The sequence below is a fragment of the Bidens hawaiensis genome, unplaced genomic scaffold, assembly GCF_021521415.1.
Source record: "Bidens hawaiensis isolate Kalapana, Puna unplaced genomic scaffold, B.hawaiensis_p1.1 tig00034580_1, whole genome shotgun sequence".
NCBI classification, from domain to species: Eukaryota; Viridiplantae; Streptophyta; class Magnoliopsida; order Asterales; family Asteraceae; genus Bidens; species Bidens hawaiensis.
Genome location: NW_027505326.1, coordinates 13,378 through 34,543, shown reverse-complemented (window position 1 = coordinate 34,543; position 21,166 = coordinate 13,378). Strand labels below are relative to the sequence as shown.

General features: G+C 41.8%; 2 protein-coding genes across 2 annotated transcripts; both read left to right on the top strand.

The window, feature by feature from the left end:
* Positions 1-313: 313 nt before the first annotated feature.
* LOC143612414 (glutamate receptor 2.7-like) lies at positions 314-18,762 on the top strand. The gene is made up of 5 exons (XM_077086403.1): positions 314-441; positions 15,129-16,629; positions 17,144-17,453; positions 17,524-17,930; positions 18,214-18,762. Exons 1-5 carry the CDS (start codon positions 314-316, stop codon positions 18,760-18,762), a joined length of 2,895 nt encoding a protein of 964 aa, XP_076942518.1.
* A 1,494-nt stretch (positions 18,763-20,256) lies between these two features.
* LOC143612413 (uncharacterized) lies at positions 20,257-20,874 on the top strand. Its single transcript, XM_077086402.1, has one exon. The coding sequence runs from the start codon at positions 20,257-20,259 to the stop codon at positions 20,872-20,874; it is 618 nt and encodes a 205-aa protein (XP_076942517.1).
* Positions 20,875-21,166: the final 292 nt, after the last annotated feature.

The following is a 21,166-nucleotide window of genomic DNA, read 5'->3' as shown; positions in this document are numbered from 1 at the left end:
TGAGAAACCACTTTCTATTAAACACCCGCTCCTTTTATTCTTTCAATTCATAATTATTTTTTAAAGAAAATTACTGTTTTCGTACCTAGTGTTTAAAAACGGAGTCACTATTAGTCCCTGAAACAAAAAATTGAACTGCTTTAATCCTTGGGGTTTAAAAACGAATAGGATTAGTCCCTACATCTAACTTCTGTTAGTTTTCCATCCAAAAACATATGCAATTACTAATATACCCCTGATTCATTATAAGAGTTAAAAATATCAATCTATCCAGGAAGTGTAAGGGGTGTCTTCAACCTGCAACGACTCAACCATGGCGGACTACGAATCAACCAAGCCTCTGAATCCTTTCACGCCGATCATATCTAAGTTCACTGAGCTTCTTGCTAGCTTCCGGTTTCCACCGCCGCCGGTGAGGTGGAAACTGAGGCCGGAAAAACGGTTATTCGCAGCGGCGAAGTGATGGAGGACTCAAAACCGGTGACGGTTAGATTTGTTGATACACGTCCGACGATATTGAGATAAAAAAAAGTGTGTAACAGTGGATGGAATTTGAGTTTTACATGATAATTTTGTTCAAATTGATAGATTGATGAATTAGCCATTAGGGCTTCAATTGATCGATCAAAGAGAAGAAGACATGGCTGAATTGATAGATGGATGTTTTTAACTCTTATAATGAATCAGGGGTGTACTAGTAACTGCATATGTTTTTGGATGGAAAAACTAACGGAAGTTAGATGTAGTCCAAGAATAGTTTTTGGATGGACTAATCTGGTATGTTTTTTTAAACCCCAAGGATTAAAGTAGTTCAAAATTTTTTTTAGTTGTAATACGGTTTATTTTAGTTCTTTACTTTGATCGAATGATTGTAAACAAATAAAGTAAGACGGTTTATATTAGTTGTCGTATCTTGTGATGTTATATTAATTACATTATATGTAGGATATGGATAAGATTAAAAGAGGTTATTGGACTTAAGAATGATTTGGGCCTAAAAGCTTTTAAGCTTTGCATATTTAAACACCTAAACTCTAATTTATTTCTATCCTTATCCTTATCATTTCACCATCACTATTACAATCATTTGCACACATATCCATACACAACAAAATCCCCCCGTGCACACAATCCGTCTTTCCAAACACTTAAGATCTAACCAATCAAATCCAAGAGGTAAATATTATGTTCATTTCGTTTATGTATTCATTAAGATTTTTAACATGAAACCGAGCCAAGACAACATAAACGAATCAACATAAAACTTATCGAGATAAACAAGTTCCAAACGAATCTAGTCATAATAATAACCATAATGTCGTGAGGAATACAATAACAATAATAAATGGTACAAACGGGTCTTCAGCGAGACCCGAATCCCGTCAGCTCGACCAAATTAAGACCCGAATCCAAGTTGCTCAGCCAAACCCAGAACCTGAGCTCCGGCGAGGGTGGGTTTCCGGTGGACGGAAAACGGACACGAGATCCGAGGTGGACCCAAACGGGCAAATGAGGCCTGGATCTGGGCTCTGGCATAAAGAGAGCCGCGCGAAACCCTAGACGCGACAGCTGGAACCAGACCCGAACCCATTTCGCGTGAAAATCTTATGCGAAAAAGTTCCAAGCGAAAATCATATGCGAAAAAGTTCCAAGCGAAAAAAAAAACTCATGCGAAATTCCCGGTGCGAAAGTCCCTATGCGAAGTTGGATGCGAAACCCGAACCCAACTCCTTACCAGCTCCGACGTCTTCCCTCTTCTTCGCGTTAGCTTGGTGGCCAGAGGCCATGGAGGCCGGTGGCGGTGGCCGCGGTAGGGGAAAGAAGGGAGAAGAAGCAGAGTGATGGCGGCGGCTGCGATGGTCGTTGTGGTGTCGTCGGAAAAAGGAAAGGAGGCCAGGGGATGGTGGTGGCGGCTTTAGGTGTGAGAGGAAAGAAGAAGGAAGGGTTGGGTGGGGGGTAGGATTTTTAGGTTTTGAGGGGGGGTGTTTGATAAATGGAATTAGTGTAAGGGTGTTGGGTAAATAATAATAATAATAAGAAGAAGAAGACGACGACGACGACATTATTATTATTATTATTATTATTATTATTATTAATAAAAGAGTTATAAAGGTGTGAGGACATGGACAAAACCCGAGACCCGACTTATCTTGAACCCATAACCCGCCTCCTACGAAAACGATGACGCATGGGACCCGTTTGGTAACACTTAAACAAAAAGGGTCCGTTGTAAGTGAAGAAAGTAAAAGAAGTTTGTAGACGAAGGGTGACTTACGAAAGTAAGTAATTATGTAATAATAATAAGAACGAAAAGTAAAGAACTAATATAATAATAAAGTATAATACCAGCAAAGGAGTTATGTGGATGCAAGAACTTGAACGAAACCCAAACCTGAACCCGTTTAAAGACGTTAACTTATAAACGCATAAAGAATATGAACTAATAATGAAATGAGAATAAGATACGTAAGAACAAAGGTAATAAAGAAGGATTTAGAATATTAAATCAATATGAGCAATATATGAAGGACACATGTCGGCTCAGTTAATTAAAAAATTAACCCCGTTAACTTAATGAAATAAGTAAATAAGCAAATATGGAGACTAATACGTGTCTATTATTAACAGTTAGTCATGCATAGTTGAATAAAGGAATTACCATTAACGGTGAACGCAATAGGATCCAGGTGAGTTCTAGCCCCTTTTATGTGTTATGTTTTCGGGGCTGTGTGCATATTACGATGTGTTTAGATTTATACACTTAACTTGAATGGTAAGTGTATATTAGATATATGTTTGTGTTTGAATGTGAATGATATGGATTGTTTAACTAGTATGCACGTAATGTTATATTAGTTATGATTTGAGGAACTAGAAAGGAAATGTAATGAAGTTAGAATGGTATGGATGATAGAGGGCACCGAGCCCTTATAATAACCGAGGTATGTAGGGCACTGGACCCTTATAATATCCAAGGTAAGTAGGGACTGGACTCTGAGGAGATCCAAGATATGTAGGACACCGGATCCTTATAATTCCGAGGTATGTAGGGTCTGGACCCTTATAATATCCAAGGTAAGTGAGGACCGGATCTTTATAGTATCCTAGGTATGTGGTTAATAAGGAGTATGAATGTATGAATGCATGTATGTATGATTGATTAATAAAGGAACATGTAAGTATTAATACGTATCTTCGGACGCGTATTAGTAAGTAAGTGAATGCAATGTATGTTAATTAACTAGAATTCACTCAGCGTAGCTGACTTTTAGTATGCACGCAGGCAAGTAAAATGAGACAAATTGCTTGAAGAGGACACGTGACAATAAGAGGAAGACTAACATCGCTATGAAAAGAAGACACGCGTGTCATTTATGTTTTATGTTTAAGACTCATGTTATATTATTTTAAGACAAGATGTTTATGATATGTATGAACAAATGACGTTTAAATTCCACGAAATGCTTTAATTAACTATGATTTTACGAATTATGTGAATGAGTAAATTCAACTAGCGAGAAAATAGGGCACCCGGGTCGGGGGCCTTACACTTTAGAAATTTGGTTACTATTCTATGACATTTGTCCTTTTATATAGTATAATAATACCATTGGAGAAATCAAAGCTTCGAGTTTTTTGTGGGTTTGTAACAGATCGAAGAGGTTAGATTTAAACTGGGAGGATTGGTGTGGGTTTAATTTTGTTTTGTTGTAATGGTATCCGAGAGAGATGAGTGATGCCATGTGGTATAAGGGTGTATTAGGTGTAATCTGTGTTGGTTGTCGGGGGAATTCCTTGTTAGTCCTGGTGACCGGGTTTATTAATAAAATAATTTTGTTGGTCGTTAAGTAACAATAATAATAATAAGGATGATACGTTAATTAGAAGATTAAGAAAAGGGATAACCACCAGCCAAAAGTTTTTAAGACATGATTAACCTTTCGAATTAATGTTATTTTAACCAAAAAAAAAAACTAATGGCAACATGATGTGTATAATATACGGTTTCACAGAATCACGTCATACACAACTTGTATTGCATGTATTATATGATTTGTATCGTTCACATGTTCAACAAATTTAAAGAGTTATTATATTATGTGAAACTCGTAACTATAAAAGAGATTTTTATCAGGTCAATATAAAATTTCTATCAGGTTGAATCGGATTATTAAGATATTTTGGCATTTTTAGTTGAGATTTTGTATTTTTTTTGTTTAGTTCATACCTTCATTCATATATATCGTTATCAACATAATTTTAATTTTGTTGAGATGTTTTAAAGGTGATTTCAGTTTTGTTCACATGATTTGGTTTTGGAGGGTGAGCTATGTTTCAAACTTTTCCGTTGTTGTTATTATGCTAAAGTTAACAAGTAGTTACTATTATTATTATTATTATGCTAAAGTTAACATTAATACTAAATTTCAAGTATCAACAAATGCTTTGATTTTTGAAGTGTTTTAAGTGTTGAATAAAAAAATTAAGCAAATTAAACAATTAATGTAATTGATACGCTTACTTAATTTTTTAATCGGATAACTGGGTGTAACTATTTTTTAACGGTCAACAAATCATTTAAATGGATAACCAGGTGTACCTAATAGGTTTTTTTTTTTTTTTTTTTAACTATTTTTGTAATTATAAGGGGGGTTATTTTAATCCTAACTTTGTCTAGTTGTAAAAAAAAAAAAAGCCTTGCAAAATTCAAACTTGTTCTTTGATTCAACTAACTCATATGTCTATTTGATTAGATCAATCAAACAAATTAAGTTATTTACAGGGATTATCGTTTAAAACTTCGGGGGGTCAATCGATTTTTAGTAGCATAATATCGTACTTAACATATAAAAAATAGTATGAGGTTACTTGACCCTCGATCACCTTAATGTGTGTTCCCCTTGTGCACCATCGATGCCATCGTCACAAATTTCCTTTTTAATCATCACAAATGGCTGCTATTTGACGTGACAATCCTATAGACAAATCATCTCGCCATAATCGCTATAAGGGTGACAAAATCCTACTCCGGCATCTTGTGTCGCTTCCCTTGCCCAAGCCAAGGAACGCTGCTATGCATCCCACTCCTCTCCTTCCCAAAGCCAATTTCCCTCTATGTCTTTTCTCCTATTTAGAATGGCCTTCTCACTCTTCCAACATCCCATGCCAAATCATCTCCACCTTAATTAGTTAGCCTTGTCACCTCATCTCCTGTCCCGTTCCGATTCATCCCAAGAGCATTAATTCCATCCACCCTTGGATCGATGGTGCAATTCGCAAACATCACTATAAACCCATCATGACTTTTTATACATCTTATTTAATTAATTGCTTATCTTGTGATCACAATGCTTAATTGATATAAACATATTTGAGTAAAATGATTAATTTAGAATAAACTCTCCTAATTCTATTAACCGAAAAAATAACCCAAAATTTGATTAATTACTCCCCTTATCACGACTAGATATGTATAGCTAAAACAACCCGTTAAGACTATAACTAGGAGTCTAACAAAATAATAAAAACAATTAAGACATTTTTTTTTTGAACGACAGATATAATAAATCAAAGGATCCAACAAGAAGCCAAATGCTTACTTGCACTCAAGGACCCTTACCTTGTTCCATAGCCCACATATGATAATTAATTCCAACAGTATACGTCATGGTCCAACATGATGTGTTCACGAGCAACCTAAAGAAACTTCACATGAACGTATTAAAAACTTTTAAAAATTTAGTCATAAATCTTTACTTTTACTTTTATTAATAATAAAGAATAATTAGTCATGATTCTTAACTTATGCACCAATCATAGAACTTTCGAATCAACATAATCTTGGTCTTTGAGTTATGCCGTATTCATGAAAAGTCGTTGCGTCATCCAATAAAATATTAACAAGAATCAAGTTTAGACCCAATCAATATTTGACTGACTGCAAGTAGTCATACTATGACATTTTATATATATTCTTTATAATGACATGAAGTGGTTCACATGTAACTTTTTTCCCATTTAGGAATCAACGTCCACACTTGTGTGCCTCTCTTTCATTCTCTCACGTTTCTTATCTTGATTCATATCATATTAAAAAAACAAAGAAACATGTCATCATATGATTCTGAAGAAACACTAACCGGACCCCGGGCAGATTACTGGTAACCTGGGGGTTGGATAGCTGTTTCCCACGAGGGGTTAGACCCTTGGAAGATGGTTCTTCTGATAACCTGCAAAACAGACACCGTGAGCTCGTCACTGAGAAGGGGGGGGGGTTCCTCCTTGTGACCACCCTCCGGCGTGAGAATCAGACTAGATTGCTCTTTATATATAAAAGTATATTAAGAGATTGCTAGAGCAGATATCAGGTATATTATGATGATAATGTGATAATGTAATGTTGAGATGATCATATCATTTGGGGTATTTATAGCCGAAGGTAGGTTTCCAAGGAGGTATGGCCGGCTGCTACAGTGTTCCTGTTCATCAACAGTAGCCTACGCACGTGCCCTGCTAGTAGTTGGTGGGTAGGCAGCGGCTGATAGTGACCAGGCCTGCTGTGTACCATTCCCTTTCCACCAACTGCCGGCTACGCACGTGGTATGACAGTAGTTGGTGAGTAGGCAGCGGCTAATGGTGATACAGTACAGGAGCATGCTGCTCGCCATACTGTATCAGTGAGCTGTCGTATCTCTGATCAGATCTTTCGCCCATACCTCGTCAGGTACAGTAAAAGATCCTTCAGTATACGGACTGGCTTGGGCGGGAGTATTCCCCCTCCCGCCTCTGTGCGGGATTGATCCCGGCTTGGCTCATTCCTTCAGGTGACACTGAATGATCGAGAGCTAAGTGCCTTGTGCGTGTAGCCATGCTGCGCGGGTGGCCTTCCCTAATGGCTTGTATCCGAGGCTGCGGGGACAGGCGGAGTCCTTCACCATTGGGAGGCATTTCCTGCGGGACCAGCTTGCGTACTGCGCGTAAGGACGTCACGTCTCTGAGCATGGTTGGTTCTGCGGATCCAGTTGGTCTCTGCGCAGACTTCCCTGTTTAAGGTGAGTCTTGCGGGTCCAACTGGGCTCTGCTGGGACCTACCTCTTCAAGTCCCCCCAGTCCAATGTTCTTCTCATGAGTGTTTAATAAAGTGAGGTGAACTTTTGGACTTGAGCAAAGGGTTTTGAAAAGGGTTTTGTAAGGTTTTCCATGGGGATTCTTTCCGCGGAAGTCCTTGTCACTTGCAGAAATGCCCGAGTTTCCTGCTTGGTTTTTGGGTATGATGCGGGTAGGTCTGTAACCTCCTCGCAAGTCAGGAGCATTGAGTCCCAGTTGTATGGATTTTCCATGAGGTTTTGGTAGTTTTGAACATAGTGATCAATTATGTTAAGACCACCAATTCCATCCTGGAGCTTCAAACAACGTAGTTCTCGACGTTCCCGCTATGCGGGGATGTTATTTCCGTTTCCGCAAGCATTGCCCAGAAGATCCTTCTTGGTTTCAATTCCCAGCGGAGCGCTAGGTATGTGAAGGGTTTTGCCTTAACACTGTACCTGCGCTCGTCTTACGGTTACTTTACTTCCAAGGTATTCCTGGCGTCAATTCCCTGCGGGTGCTAGGTATGTGAAGGGTTTTGCCTGAACACTGTACCCGCAGCCGTCTTATAGTTACTTGGTTGCCGAGGTACTTGGCTTCAATTCTCTGCGGGTGCTCGGTATGTGAAGGGTTTTGCCTTTACACTGTACCCGCATCCGTCTTACGGTTACTTGTTTGCCAAGGTTTATTTGGCTTCAATTCCCTGCGGGTGCTAGGTATGTGAAGGGTTTTGCCTTTACACTGTACCCGCATCCGTCTTACGGTTACTTGTTTGCCAAGGTACTTGGCTTCAATTCTCTGCGGGTGCTCGGTATGTGAAGGGTTTTGCCTTTACACTGTACCCGCATCCGTCTTACGGTTACTTGTTTGCCAAGGTTTATTTGGCTTCAATTCCCTGCGGGTGCTAGGTATGTGAAGGGTTTTGCCTTTACACTGTACCCGCATCCGTCTTACGGTTACTTGTTTGCCAAGGTTTATTTGGCTTCAATTCCCTGCGGGTGCTAGGTATGTGAAGGGTTTTGCCTTTACACTGTACCCGCATCCGTCTTACGGTTACTTGTTTGCCAAGGGGTAAAGGGGTATTTTCCCGCTTACTTTTTAATATTTTCGAATTTTGAATTTTGAAATTCGAAGAGTTGGTGAAAAGATCAGAACAGTCCAAACCTCTGAAACGTCGTGCGACGGTTTCTTCTGACTGTGTCAGGATGTGCAGGAAGTTATGGTGACGTGACAGAACATGGTCATTCCAGTCGCTTTTTCAGGCGCGTGGGCGCGATTTTTCGGGCGCGTGGGCGCGAAATTACTGGCATACGTCCTTTCAACAGCTGTTGCCAGCTTGGTTTTTGCCACGTGTCATAGTTTCATTGCACATTCGATTTCTCTCTCCTCCGCATTAATTTCACCGCATTAATTGCGATTACTATATAAAGGGGGAGAGGGTTACTTTGCAATTCACACTTTTTACTCTTCTCTTCATCTTTAAGGCGATTTCCGGCGAATACTCCTTTATTCAATCGAGCATTCTCTCGAAATCGTTCTCTTCTTTCTCTGCAAGATGTCTTCTCGTGATGCTGAAGCTATATCTGACGACAGGGGTACTGCTGGCGAGTGCCAGTGTGCTCTGCCCGGCGATCAGTACCGGTATATTGTCAGGAAGTTCATGCTCGATCATCTCGAGCCTGAGTTTCCTGAATCCCACCAGACCGTGTATGATGCCCCCAGAGGCAAGATCGGGGTTTATGCTGCATTTTTTGTCTATGGGAATCTTAGATTCCCGTTGACGAAATTTGTTTACCGTGTCCTTGAGAGGCACGGTGTTCATTTGACCGAGCTGCACCACATGGCGATCGCCAAGATTCGCCATTTTGAGTGGGTGTGCCGGATTTTGGGCATCGAGCCCCATGTGGACCGCCTGATGACCTTCTATACCTGGAGGTGCATCCAGGGGTGGTACACCTTGACGACCCGTATTAAGGGTCTGAAGATTTGCGACACCGAGCGCAGTCTTCGCGCGTGGAAGTAGGAATTCTTCTACATTTCTGCCCGCGCCATCCCCCTTGCCATGAAGTTTAAAAATGGCCAAGCGATACCGAGCCTTCACGCCCCCAACTACCAGGAGGCGGAATGGTTTTCGAAGATATCCCGGATCCAATCTCCGGTTTACCGGTTTGCGGAGTCCGGGATGGTCATGTTAGGGATGAGCCGGGTGTGGAAGGATGCGTCTCAGGTTCCCACCCTTCTCGAATACGGTTTGAACTCTATTCCCTATGGTATGTCTTGTCTTTCTTTTTGATACAAGTTTGTCTTCTAACTGTTTCTTTTCTTTCAGAGGGAAATAATTTGGAGTCGCTTCTGTTCCCGCGGGGAAAACGACGGTCCCGCGCGGATGGGTACTCGTGCTCTGGACGAGGGCGAGTTGCCCATCCTGGAGCAGACGGCGGATCGTTTTGTGGAGGTCTATCCGCCGGGACACGAGATCCTGAGCCACCGGCGGCCAGGTAAGGCAATATTCTTTCCTCAATTCCTCAATGCTGTACCCGCTGTTGGAATTCTTGACCTGTCTTCTTCTGAGGAATCCTCAGATGCTCCTCCATTGGTGCGGAAGAAGAAAGCTGCTGCCGGCGGGAAAGGGAAGGAGAAGGCCTCCACGGCTGGTCCGGTGGTTCTATCTGACTCGGAGTCAGATAGTGAAGAGGTGGCGGGGAACCAACGAAGACGACGGTGACCGGTACCAAGAGGCCGGCTCCATCGAGTTCCTCCCCGCCCGTCCGTACGTTCAGGGTCAAGAAAACCCGTAAGTACAATCATAATGTCTTTGCAGATTTATTACTTCATAAATTTATCTAACACTTTCTTCTTTGTGCAGGCGTGGATGTTGATGCATTCCGGGGTGAAGCGCAGGGGAGTACCTCCCCGCCAATGACGGTAGGCTCGGTCAGCCTTCCTGAGGCGTCGACCCAGGCGCCTGCGCCTGCATCCGCTGGTCCAGTTGCTCGTTCCTTTGAGCCAACTGTTCCGGCCGAGATGACGTCACCGCCGGCCGTGAGTGCGATTTTTACCGCATCCTTCACGGAGCCGGCGGTTACTGCTGCTGCTGAGGAGGCGGGAACCGCGGCGGCGACCACAACGGCGACCACGGCGGCTGCCACCATGCCCGCGCCACCGGCACCTACGGCCGGACCATCAGGTACGCGCAGGGCTTCCCGCCGATCTTTGCCCCCTTCCCGTCTGCCTGACCTGTTGGATGGATTTCCTTTAGGTTCAGGTGATGGGTTTGGCGGCTATCGGCCTGTCATTGACCCTACAGGTGCGTAGGGTTCCTTTCTTTTTCCCTTGTTTTTTATCATCTTTTCCTTACTGCCTTTGTTTCTTTTGCAGTGTCGGATTCCAATGAAGTGTATGTTCTGCGATGGAACATACGCCGAGGAACAACCCTTCGTACCCCTGTGGAGTGCGTGGACTGGGCTCGCCACGCTGCTCCTCATGGTGCGTTGGGGGAAGCCATGGCTAGCTACCAGGAGGGTAGGCTAACCAATGAGCTTCGGGTTCTCCAAGCCCGGATGCAGCCGCGCGTCGAGCTGCTTTGTCGTGAAAACGACAAGTTGAAAGCAGCTCGCGCCAAGGACGTATCTGAGGCGCGTGCTCTTCGGGAGGAGAACCAACAGCTGGCGGCAGCTGCCGCCGACAAGGAGAAGGCCTTCAAGGCCCTCGAGGTTGAAGTTCAGGCGCGACTCGAGGCCCGCTCCAAGGCTGCCCAAGCTGTGAATGAACAGCTTCGGCTGGCCAGGGAGACTGCGCGAAACGCAACCGAGAGGGCTGCCAAGGCTGAAGCCGTTGTTGAGCCTTTGCGTGTGGAGAATGAGGAGCTCAAGGCCAAATTAGAGGCTCTCCAACGCGCTCATGATGCCTTGGCAATGGAAGATGCCAAGAAACTCCAGGAAATCTTGGACCAAAGAGGGGTGCTTGACCACACCGAGCGGAAGCTTAAGGGCGTCGAAGAGGCTGCCGCAAAGGAAGTTTTACTTGCCAACCTTAACAAGAGCGAAGCCGAACGCGCCCATAACGAAGCTCAAGCTGCCCTCCAATGGCTTCTTCGAGAAGCGTTGCCTCAGGTATGTTTAACTTTATCTTCTCGCTTTTCTTTTGTAAGAAAAGGTTCTAATACTTGTGTTTTCTTTGTAGGTTGTGCGTCGGGTCTTTTCAGAGACCTCTTACGATGATGCTATGACCGCAGCCCTCAACGCTTCTCATGAGGATGGGGAAAAGGCCGGCTTCCTGCTTGGTCTAGGGTTTGTTGAGAAAGGCGTCCCGCCTTCCAACTTCCCTTTGTTCGATGTGGATACCGAAGCCATTTATGACCAAGCATTGAACCAATACGCCGCCTTCCCGCATCCAGTGGTGGAAAAGGTGGACGAAGTAGCTGCTGCTGATGATGGGTTAGCTGTCCTCAAAGCGTTCCTCGAACCACCCCATTCTTCTGACGGAGCGGGTCCAAGTGGAAGCGGCCCTGAAGCTTGATCCTGAAGATCCCTGAAGCGGGTCCAAGTGTATAGTTTTATTCTTTTAGGCGGGTAGTTACCCGGCCATTCTTGTAATATATTCTTGAAATATTAATCTTTTTGCGTATAAGATTGTTATTTCCTTCTTTGGGTTCCTTGCTTTATAAACTTATGACTTGCATACTTAGTTTAAATTAGCAATTTTCCAAGTGTTTAGAATAAGAACCTTTGAACGTGGTTGATAATGGGTTAAAGTTTCGCTTCCTCCTTCGTGATTGTGCGGGTAGAACCGTCACTTGCACTTGGTAGGATGGCTAAACTTTAACCTTCATCTGACCTGCGTGTAGGTTTTCCTTTTCGAAATTTCTAAGGCATTAAGATAAGTTAACCTTTGAACGTGGTTGATAATGGGTTAAAGTTTCGCTTCCTCCTTCGTGATTGTGCGGGTAGAACCGTCACTTGCACTTGGTAGGATGGCTAAACTTTAACCTTCATCTGACCTACGTGTAGGTTTTCCTTTTCGAAATTTCTAAGGCATTAAGATGAGTTAACCTTTGAACGTGGTTGATAATGGGTTAAAGTTTCGCTTCCTCCTTCGTGATTGTGCGGGTAGAACCGTCACTTGCACTTAGTAGGATGGCAAAACTTTACCCTTATCTGACCTGCGTGCAGGTCTTCCTTATCCTTTGAGGATAAGTTAACCTTTGAACGTGGTTGATAATAGGTGTGAAGTTTTGCTTCCTCTTTCGTGATTGTGCGGGTAGAACCGTCACTTGCACTTAGTAGGATGGCAAAACTTTACCCTTATCTGACCTGCGTGTAGGTCTTCCTTATCCTTTGAGGATAAGTTAACCTTTGAACGTGGTTGATAATAGGTGTGAAGTTTTGCTTCCTCTTTCGTGATTGTGCGGGTAGAACCGTCACTTGCACTTAGTAGGATGGCAAAACTTTACCCTTATCTGACCTGCGTGTAGGTTTTCCTTATCCTTTTTAAGAATTTTGTTTTGAACCGTTCGACGCGCGGTTGTCGATAGGTTAGTGTTCGGTTTCCTTTCATGATTCATGCGGATAGACTGGCACTTTCATTTAATAGGATAATTGAACTCTTCCCCTTCAACTGACCTGCGTGAAGGTTTGTCAAGTTATTGGGTTCGTGCGGGTAGGACCGCCTTCCCACGCAACGACTTCACGTAATGTGAACGCCGTCACCAGTGTTGCATAGTTTAACCGTTCGACGCGCGGTTGTTGATAGGTTATTATTCAGTTTCCTTTAATGATTCATGCGGATAGACCGGCACTTTCATTTTTGGGTGCTGAACTTTTTTCCCAAACTGACATGCGTGAAGGTTTGTCACGTTATTGGGTTCGTGCGGGTAGGACCGCCTTCCCATGCAATGACTTCACGTAATTATGCGGTGAAAACCGGCATATTAGTGTTCAGAAAAGTATGAATGTAAAATCATCAGCTTCGATGTTCTTAAAGAGAATCATTTCCATTAGAAGTGGCTCTTGGCCTTTTCTTTACAAATTGGAATTGATTTACATGCAAATTGTGTAAATGAGCTCCCTTCCATGTTGGGATGGGAGTGCCATCGAGCCGATACGCACCTGGTTCGGGATCTCGTTCTTTACGCAGCATGTAGTCTCAATGTTGAAGCTGGAATTTTTATTCGTTTTCCCCAGCTGGGGTTCTACACGCATCCGCCTGCTCAGCCTTTATTGCGCCACGAGGTGTGCGAGCGTCCCATCTCTGACAAATGCTTCGACCATGTCTTTTACATCTATGCATTCTTCAGTGTTGTGGCCTTTTGTCTTGTGGAAGTCACAGTATTTGCTTCGATCAGCATCGTGACGATGTCGGATTATTGGAGGCTTTGGCCATGGGAGCTCTTCAGTGGCGAATATCTCAGTGACGCTTTTGGTGAGTGGCGTCCATCTGGAGTTCCGGTGCGACTGTACGTTATCCCTTCCGCCCACTCGATGTTGCAAGCCGGATGAGGTGTCAAAGTTTACCCTTGACTGCCAAATGCCTAGCTTTAGCTTTTTATTTAGTCTGGCGGTGAGGACGTTGTCTTCTCTCGTCTTCTGAGTGTAGAGGTTTGTGCTCTGTGGGAGATCTCTACCCAGTTGCTTCTCTGTTTCCGCATAGCGTTTTGCTGCTGTCATGATGCCATCCCATGTGGATGGCATGCCATCTTTACCCGTTAGGGTGCGGATGAGCTCTGGGTCATGTGCGCCCTGGATGAAGGCAGCGCGAACAAGATCTTCGCTGATATTGCCCAAACTTAGCTTCTTTGAGTTGAAGCGAGTGATGAAGTTTGGCAGAGATTCATCTTCCTCTCGTATGCATTTGAGGATTGTCCATTGCTCCTCGGTATACTTCCGTTGCTGGCTGAAGTGTTGGCTAAACTTCTGTTGGAAGTCTGCCCAGTCGTAGATGTGGTTGACCGGTAGACGATCAAACCAAGCTCTAGCAGCCCCAACAAGCGTCATTTGGAACATGTAGCACCAGGTGGGTTCCGTCCAATTGCTGACGGTTGCCCCCGCTATGAACCTGTTCAAATGATCGTCTGGATCAGATATACCGTCATATGTGCCTATGTTAGGCATTTGTTTGGCACTCTTTGGGGCGATTGCTTCCGCAATGTCCCTTGCAAACTTGGACGTTCCTGCATTTGCAATGTTTGGTCTAAACGTTTTGGAGAAGTCTCGTGGACTTCCACCTGTGCTTTTTGGTTTGAAGGCTTGTCCAAAATGCCTTTTCGGTTGGGATTCCGTTTCCTTACGCTTCCCTTTTGCCCTATGGCGAGGGTTCGCGTCGGAGTCGGATTCCTCCGAGTCATCCTCCCAGTATTCGAATTTGTCGGCCTGTTGCACGGAACGCAAGCGTTCGTCCAACTCAGCCTGGAATTCCTTTTGTCGTGCCTCCGCCCATGCCTTAACTTCATCGAGAGTCTGGCGGGGGAGTCTTCGTTTCTCAAACTGGGTATCGGTGGATCCCAGTAGGCGATCATTTACTGCACTTGCCCCAGCTTTGGTAAGTGGGGTAGTGTTCGTAAAATTTACTTCACTTGCCCCGGCTTCGGTAGCCGGGGTAGTGTTCGTAAAAACTTTGTTGCCGGTGTTCATCCCAGTAGCTGGGGTTGTGGTTACCGGAATTTCTCTAACCATCTTTGTAGAAGTTTGAAAAAACTGGAGAAAAATAAAGTTCTAGCTTTATGCACGGATGGCGCCAATGAAGAAACACTAACCGGACCCCGGGCAGATTACTGGTAACCTGGGGGTTGGATAGCTGTTTCCCACGAGGGGTTAGACCCTTGGAAGATGGTTCTTCTGATAACCTGCAAAACAGACACCGTGAGCTCGTTACTGAGAAGGGGGGGGGTTCCTCCTTGTGACCACCCTCCGGCGTGAGAATCAGACTAGATTGCTCTTTAAATATAAAAGTATATTAAGAGATTGCTAGAGCAGATATCAGGTATATTATGATGATAATGTGATAATGTAATGTTGAGATGATCATACCATTTGGGGTATTTATAGCCGAAGGTATAAATACCATCATATGTTAATCTTTGTCATGATGAGCTTGAGCTTGTTATCATGTGCAGTTTATGGCGAAACAAAGACCGAAGCACGAATTGGAGTGATTCTCGATATGGATACCAGCGTCGGTAAGATGAGCAAGACTTGCATTTCGATGGCTATAGACGATTTTTATGAAGAACACGACAACTACATGACGGTGATCAGCCCTTACTTTCGCGATTCCAAACAAGACAACGTGCAAGCAGCTTCTGCGGCAATGGACTTGATAAAAAATGTTCGAGTCACGGTGATTATTGGTCCCAAGGCATCCTCACAAGCAGACTTTGTCATAGAGCTTGGTAGCAAATCTAAGGTTCCAATTATTTCTCCTGCAGCAAGCCCTTCACTTTCACCAAAGGATAACGTTTATTTTATCCGCTCAGCTCACGATTCGACATCACAACTTAAACCTGTTACGGAATTAATCAAATATTTTAGTTGGAGTGAGATTGTGTTTGTTTATGAAGATGGTGAGTATGGAAGAGGTCTTGTTCCTTATGTATCTGATACCATGATGAACATTGGTACCAAAGTCACTTGTCAAACCGTTATACATCCTTCAGATTCGGATGATTTGATACTTCTTCAGCTTTACAAGCTAAAGACGATGCAGACTCGGGTTTTCGTGGTACATATGTTATCGGATTTGGCTTACCGATTCTTCAAGAAAGTTAATGAAGCTGGAATGATGGAAGAAGGGTACGTTTGGATAATAACCGAAGGGATCACAAGTCGGTTGCATTATTTGGATCATAAAGAAGACTCCATGCAAGGAGTAGTTGGTGTGAAGTCGTATATCCCAAAATCCGGTAAGTTAAGCGAGTTTGAGAAAAGATGGAAACGGGAATTTAGGAGTAAGTATCCGGAGGATGATGTGGCAGAGCTAGACATGTCCGGAATAAGGTTGTATGATACTGTTTTTGGTCTAGCGATGGCATTGGAGAAGATCCGGGATTCTGATGGGCTCGTTCAAATGATGCGTGATATTAGGTTTAATGGGCTAAGTGGCGACTTCAACGTGATTAAGGGGCAATTACAATCGTCGGTGTACCGAATAGTGAATATCATCGGAAATGGGGAGAAAACTATCGGGTTTTGGGGTCCTAACTATGGTATCTCAAAGAACTTAAGCAATGAAGCAAAGGGAGCTCTTAAGCCGGTCGCATGGCCTGGTGATAGTAATGTTATCCCTAAAGGCTGGGAGATCCCGGCAAGCAACAAGAATATCTTAAGGGTCGGGGTTCCAGCAAAAGGCGGGTTTGATCAGTTTATCAATGCAGACACTGACACGCAAACCGGTCAAGTTATCATGACTGGTTTTTGTGTGGATGTTTTTAACGCGGTCATTGACGTATTGCCTTATGCTTTCAAATATGAATTTGTACCTTTTGTAACTTCGGATGGCAAGAGACCTGCAGGAAGCTATGATGATCTTGTTCTCAATCTCTCTAGAGGGGTAATTAAATTAGACTATTAATTTATATATAATTTTAGATTTTTTTATATATAAATGAGTATGCATATATACCATCTTAAATCCTTGTGAACTTTCTTTAACATCTTCTTGGCATCTTTCACGCACTGCTTGCACCCACGGTAGGGGGCGTCTTCGGTAAAATTTGTGCCAAACTGTCTATCGCAGGGCAACCTGTACCTGCTTTTGGAGAACCTGCCCATTGGTAAGGGACATCTCAGTGGATGTGACTAGGATATCGCCTATGTCACAGGTTCTCCAAAGTAGGTAAAGGCCACCCTGGAAGTGTTTGTGACTCAATCGAATAGGGTACAAATTTAAATATGAAAATGCCGCACCTACCATGGGCCAACCCTTTTGTGAATAATGTTCAAGAAAGTACCTCTTGTGAAGTGAGTCATGGTCCATACCTATGTATGAACTAAAGAAATGTTTTTGTTTTTGTAACTCCTGGTGCAATATAATGTTGGTTTATAATGTTTGAATAATGTAACAGGGATTCGATGCGGTGGTTGGAGACGTTACAATACTTGCAAACCGGTCGGATAAGGTATCTTTCACATTTCCATACACCGAAGCAGGCGTGTCATTGATTGTTCCAATTCAAGACGAGAGAAAGAGTGCATGGATCTTCATGAAGCCCTTAGAAAAAGAGCTTTGGATAACAACCGGAGCGTTTTTCGTATACACAGGAATTGTGGTATGGGTTATCGAGCATCGTGTAAATGAAGAGTTCCAAGGCCCTCGTCACAAACAAGTGGGAATGCTCTTATGGTTTTCCTTCTCCACACTTGTTTACGCACACAGTAAGTGTGACTTTACATTTAATAAATGCACACCTTCAACTTTCATTAATTTGATTATGAATTTATCTAGGGGAAAGGTTGATCAGCAACTTATCGAGATTCGTGATGATCATGTGGGTGTTTGTAGTGTTCGTTCTAACATCGAGCTACACTGCAAGCTTGTCATCTTCGTTAACTGTATCGCAGCTTCGAGCTACTTACACTGACATCAATGAGATCAAGAACAAGGGAGAATCAGTAGGATACCAAGAGGGTTCTTTTGTTTGGGATATGCTGAAAGATATGGGTTTTAAGGATGCCCAGTTGAAAACCTACAGCTCGTACAAACAGTACGACGAGGCCCTTAAATTAGGAAGTCAAAACGGAGGAGTTTCCGGAATCATGGATGAACTCCCTTATATTAGGGTGTTTCTGTCTAGATATTGTAACAAGTACACCATGACCGGTCCCACCCACAAAACGGCAGGCTTCGGTTTCGTAAGTTTCATTCCTATACTGCGTTATGTTGTATTTTGTATGGTTTTTGAGACCTTAGTTTTTCCGTGGTTTGAAACCACTGCTAGGAAACTTGCAAGAAATTGTGACAAACTGTGGTTTCAAACCACGGAAACACAAGATGTGGAAAGGTCTCAACCATACCAAAAATGAAACGATTTCTCACAGAACGTCATTTTTTAAAACAGAAAATCTTATATTAGTTGTTCGTGAAGGACTTTTGATTTGTAGTTTTTGCTAATGATTTTATTGTATATATATTCAGGCATTTCCAATAGGGTCGTCTCTAGTCCATGATGTTTCTAAGGCAATGCTGCAAGTGACAGAGAAGCAATTATTAAACATAACCAATCACTGGTTTAAAGAAGACGGCAGTTGTGATCGGCAGGATCGAGCTCAAATGAACCCTCATGGGCTTGGGATGGATAGCTTCAAGGGAGTTTTCCTCATTGCCGGGCTATCATCAACCTCGGCTCTCCTGATTTTCCTCTTCAGGTTTCTGTATCAAAATAGAGAAATGTTGGAGTCACATGATCATTCAGTTTGCCAAAAGATTGCAGTTATCGCCGAAAGATTTGATGTGTTTAAGGATAATAAATCCAAACCATCAATCCCGGAAGCAGCAGTTGTTGAATCTAATAATAATAATAATAATAATAATAATAATAATAATAATAATAATAATAATAGTCCAGCCGTTGATGTGTTTCATCAAGAAGCAGGAGGTTTTTCACAAGGTGAAGGCTTTTCTACTTCTGAACCTGGAAGTCCAGTTCTTGACACAACACAAGTTGTAGAAATCATAACTAATTAAACATGTCCATAATGCTAATTAATCTTACATAAAACAAGCTTATCTATTCTTTTATAGCATTTGTCAATATTAGTAGCGTTCACGTAAATCTAAGTTTTGTGGTATGTAATTGTCTGGATAATCTTTTAAAATGTGTTTAATCACTATCAGATTGAAGTATTGTTTAGACGGTACTATCAAAATATCAATCAGATAATTTAAAAGAATCAAGAACGGGAATGTATGCTTATGTTGTGAAACTTGTATCCGAAATAGACTAAAAACTTGAGTGGATGTTGATGAGGTATATATTGATGGAGCCTATTATCAAATATCATAACATAATAAACACATAGTCATTAAGAACCTGTGGAAGAACATATGTATTGTATTAATTGAAATGCGATGAAAATACCATTTTGATTGACACTTCGGTTCTTGTTCGACTGTGTTGAAAGTATCTAGTTCATTTCAACATATACAGACATCTAGTAACGGTGTGAATTAGTCTCAAATTAGTTTCATTTCTTTAATAAGTATAATAAATAACTTCTTGTTATGTTTTGGATTTATTTTGCATGATTACAACTTTGGAGGGTGCAAAGAGTAATTTGGGAAGGGCTTTGCAAACTGGAAGGGTTGAATCTGGACGTGTGCAAAGTGAAGGGACAAAACTGAAAATATTGCTGATATAAAAGAAAAGAAAACTGCAAGAGCTTATTATTCGTGATATTATACAACGGAATTTATCGGTCATATTTCGGATCAACCTACAACTCATTGTTGCAAGTATTGTTTTCTTGTTTCATAGTTCATATTCAATTGCTTGTAATCAACTCTATTATTTCTTTTTTGATTAGATATTTAGGGTTTGATATGTTGTAATTTGATTTGAACATAGTTGTAATTTGTTTTGATATGGATGAAATAAAGAGATTGGAGTTGTTGTTTTAACATGGTATCAGAACCACGTTCTCGTGATCTTTAATCTCTTTGTTTCTCCGGTTTATTTTTTTAACCTTGATTAAATCTTGAATTGATCATCACGACGATTGTTCGTGTCTGTTATTCAAGAATTATTGGTGTGTATTTCGTAGTTAAATCGATTTTGTATAATAAACCCTAAAATAATTGAATTTAGGGTTTCTTAACTTGTATCAATAGGGTTTGACTTGTTCTTTCTTGTGTTTCGAGACTGATTGTTTGGAGAAGTTATATTGTCAGTCCTGGGGTGGGTTGCATTGTTGGTTCATCTGGACTTAGTCTCTACCTAAGGTGTCCGCTGCTAATTCGTATGTTTTTTTCTCCAACTCACTGTAAGTCTTCTAACCCTGCTGCAGGAGTACGTTGTAAGTCTTCTTACTCAATCTTTATTTTTTTGCATCACGATATTTGCTTGATTAGGCATTGATTTAACTGGACTACTGGTGCCAGTATTTGGTTTAGTTGGTGCATTATACATGTTGTATTGTTCTTGTTTCTTTACTGTGTTAATTGTTCCTTGTTTGTGTCATCATGTTTGAGGTATCTGTACACAGTAACGGTAGTGATAATAGTAATGAACATAATAATAATAATAATAATAATAATAACAATACATTGATTAGCAGCCTAGACTTCTGTCATCCTCTATTTCTTCACCCTACTGACACTAGCAATATAGCGATTGTTAATGTCAAACTGAAAGGAACAGAGAATTACAATGTCTGGGCTAGTTCAATAGAGTTAGCTTTAAATGTAAAAAATAAGATAGGCTTTATTAAAGGGACATGTGTAAGATCCGCCACTGATCATGTGTTACAAGCTCAATGGGACAGGTGTAATTTAGTTGTTTTGTCTTGGATACTTCACACTATTAATAAAGAACTTTATGCTAGTCAGATATTTTCTACCATTGCCTCTAATGTGTGGAATGAGTTAAGAGAAACATACTGTAAAATTGATGGTTCTGTTGTTTACAATCTGCATAAGCAAATAAATTCTATTACTCAGAATGGTACATCTATTTCTGATTATTATCTCAAACTTAATTCACTATGGAGGAAATACGATAACCTCACAAAATTACCTCCATGTAAATGTGAAGCTACGGTAGAATTAAATGAGTTTAGTAATAGGATCAAGTTAATGTAATTCTTGATGGGATTAGATGATGTGTATCAACCCTTAAGAACCACTATACTTTCTAAAGATCCTCTTCCTTCTGTTAAATCTGCTTTTGCCACCATCTATAGTGAGGAGTCTCACAGGGGTGTTTCTTCTAGTGTTAAAAGCCAACCTGCTGCTTTTAATACAAAGTTAGTTGATAATAAGAGGAAACAAGGCAGGCAGATTTCTAAATGTACACACTGTAATCTTACTGGACATACTGTTGATAAGTGCTATGAGATTGTAGGCTATCCTCCTAATTACAAGAAGTCTAACA

Coding starts and splice junctions, on each gene's coding strand:
- LOC143612414 (XM_077086403.1), top strand. CDS start 314: ATGGCGGACTACGAATCAACCAAGCCTCTGAATCCTTTCACGCCGATC. Junction 17,454..17,523: donor CACACTTGTTTACGCACACA/GTAAGTGTGACT, acceptor GAATTTATCTAG/GGGAAAGGTTGATCAGCAAC. Junction 17,931..18,213: donor AAACGGCAGGCTTCGGTTTC/GTAAGTTTCATT, acceptor ATATATATTCAG/GCATTTCCAATAGGGTCGTC.
- LOC143612413 (XM_077086402.1), top strand. CDS start 20,257: ATGTTTGAGGTATCTGTACACAGTAACGGTAGTGATAATAGTAATGAA.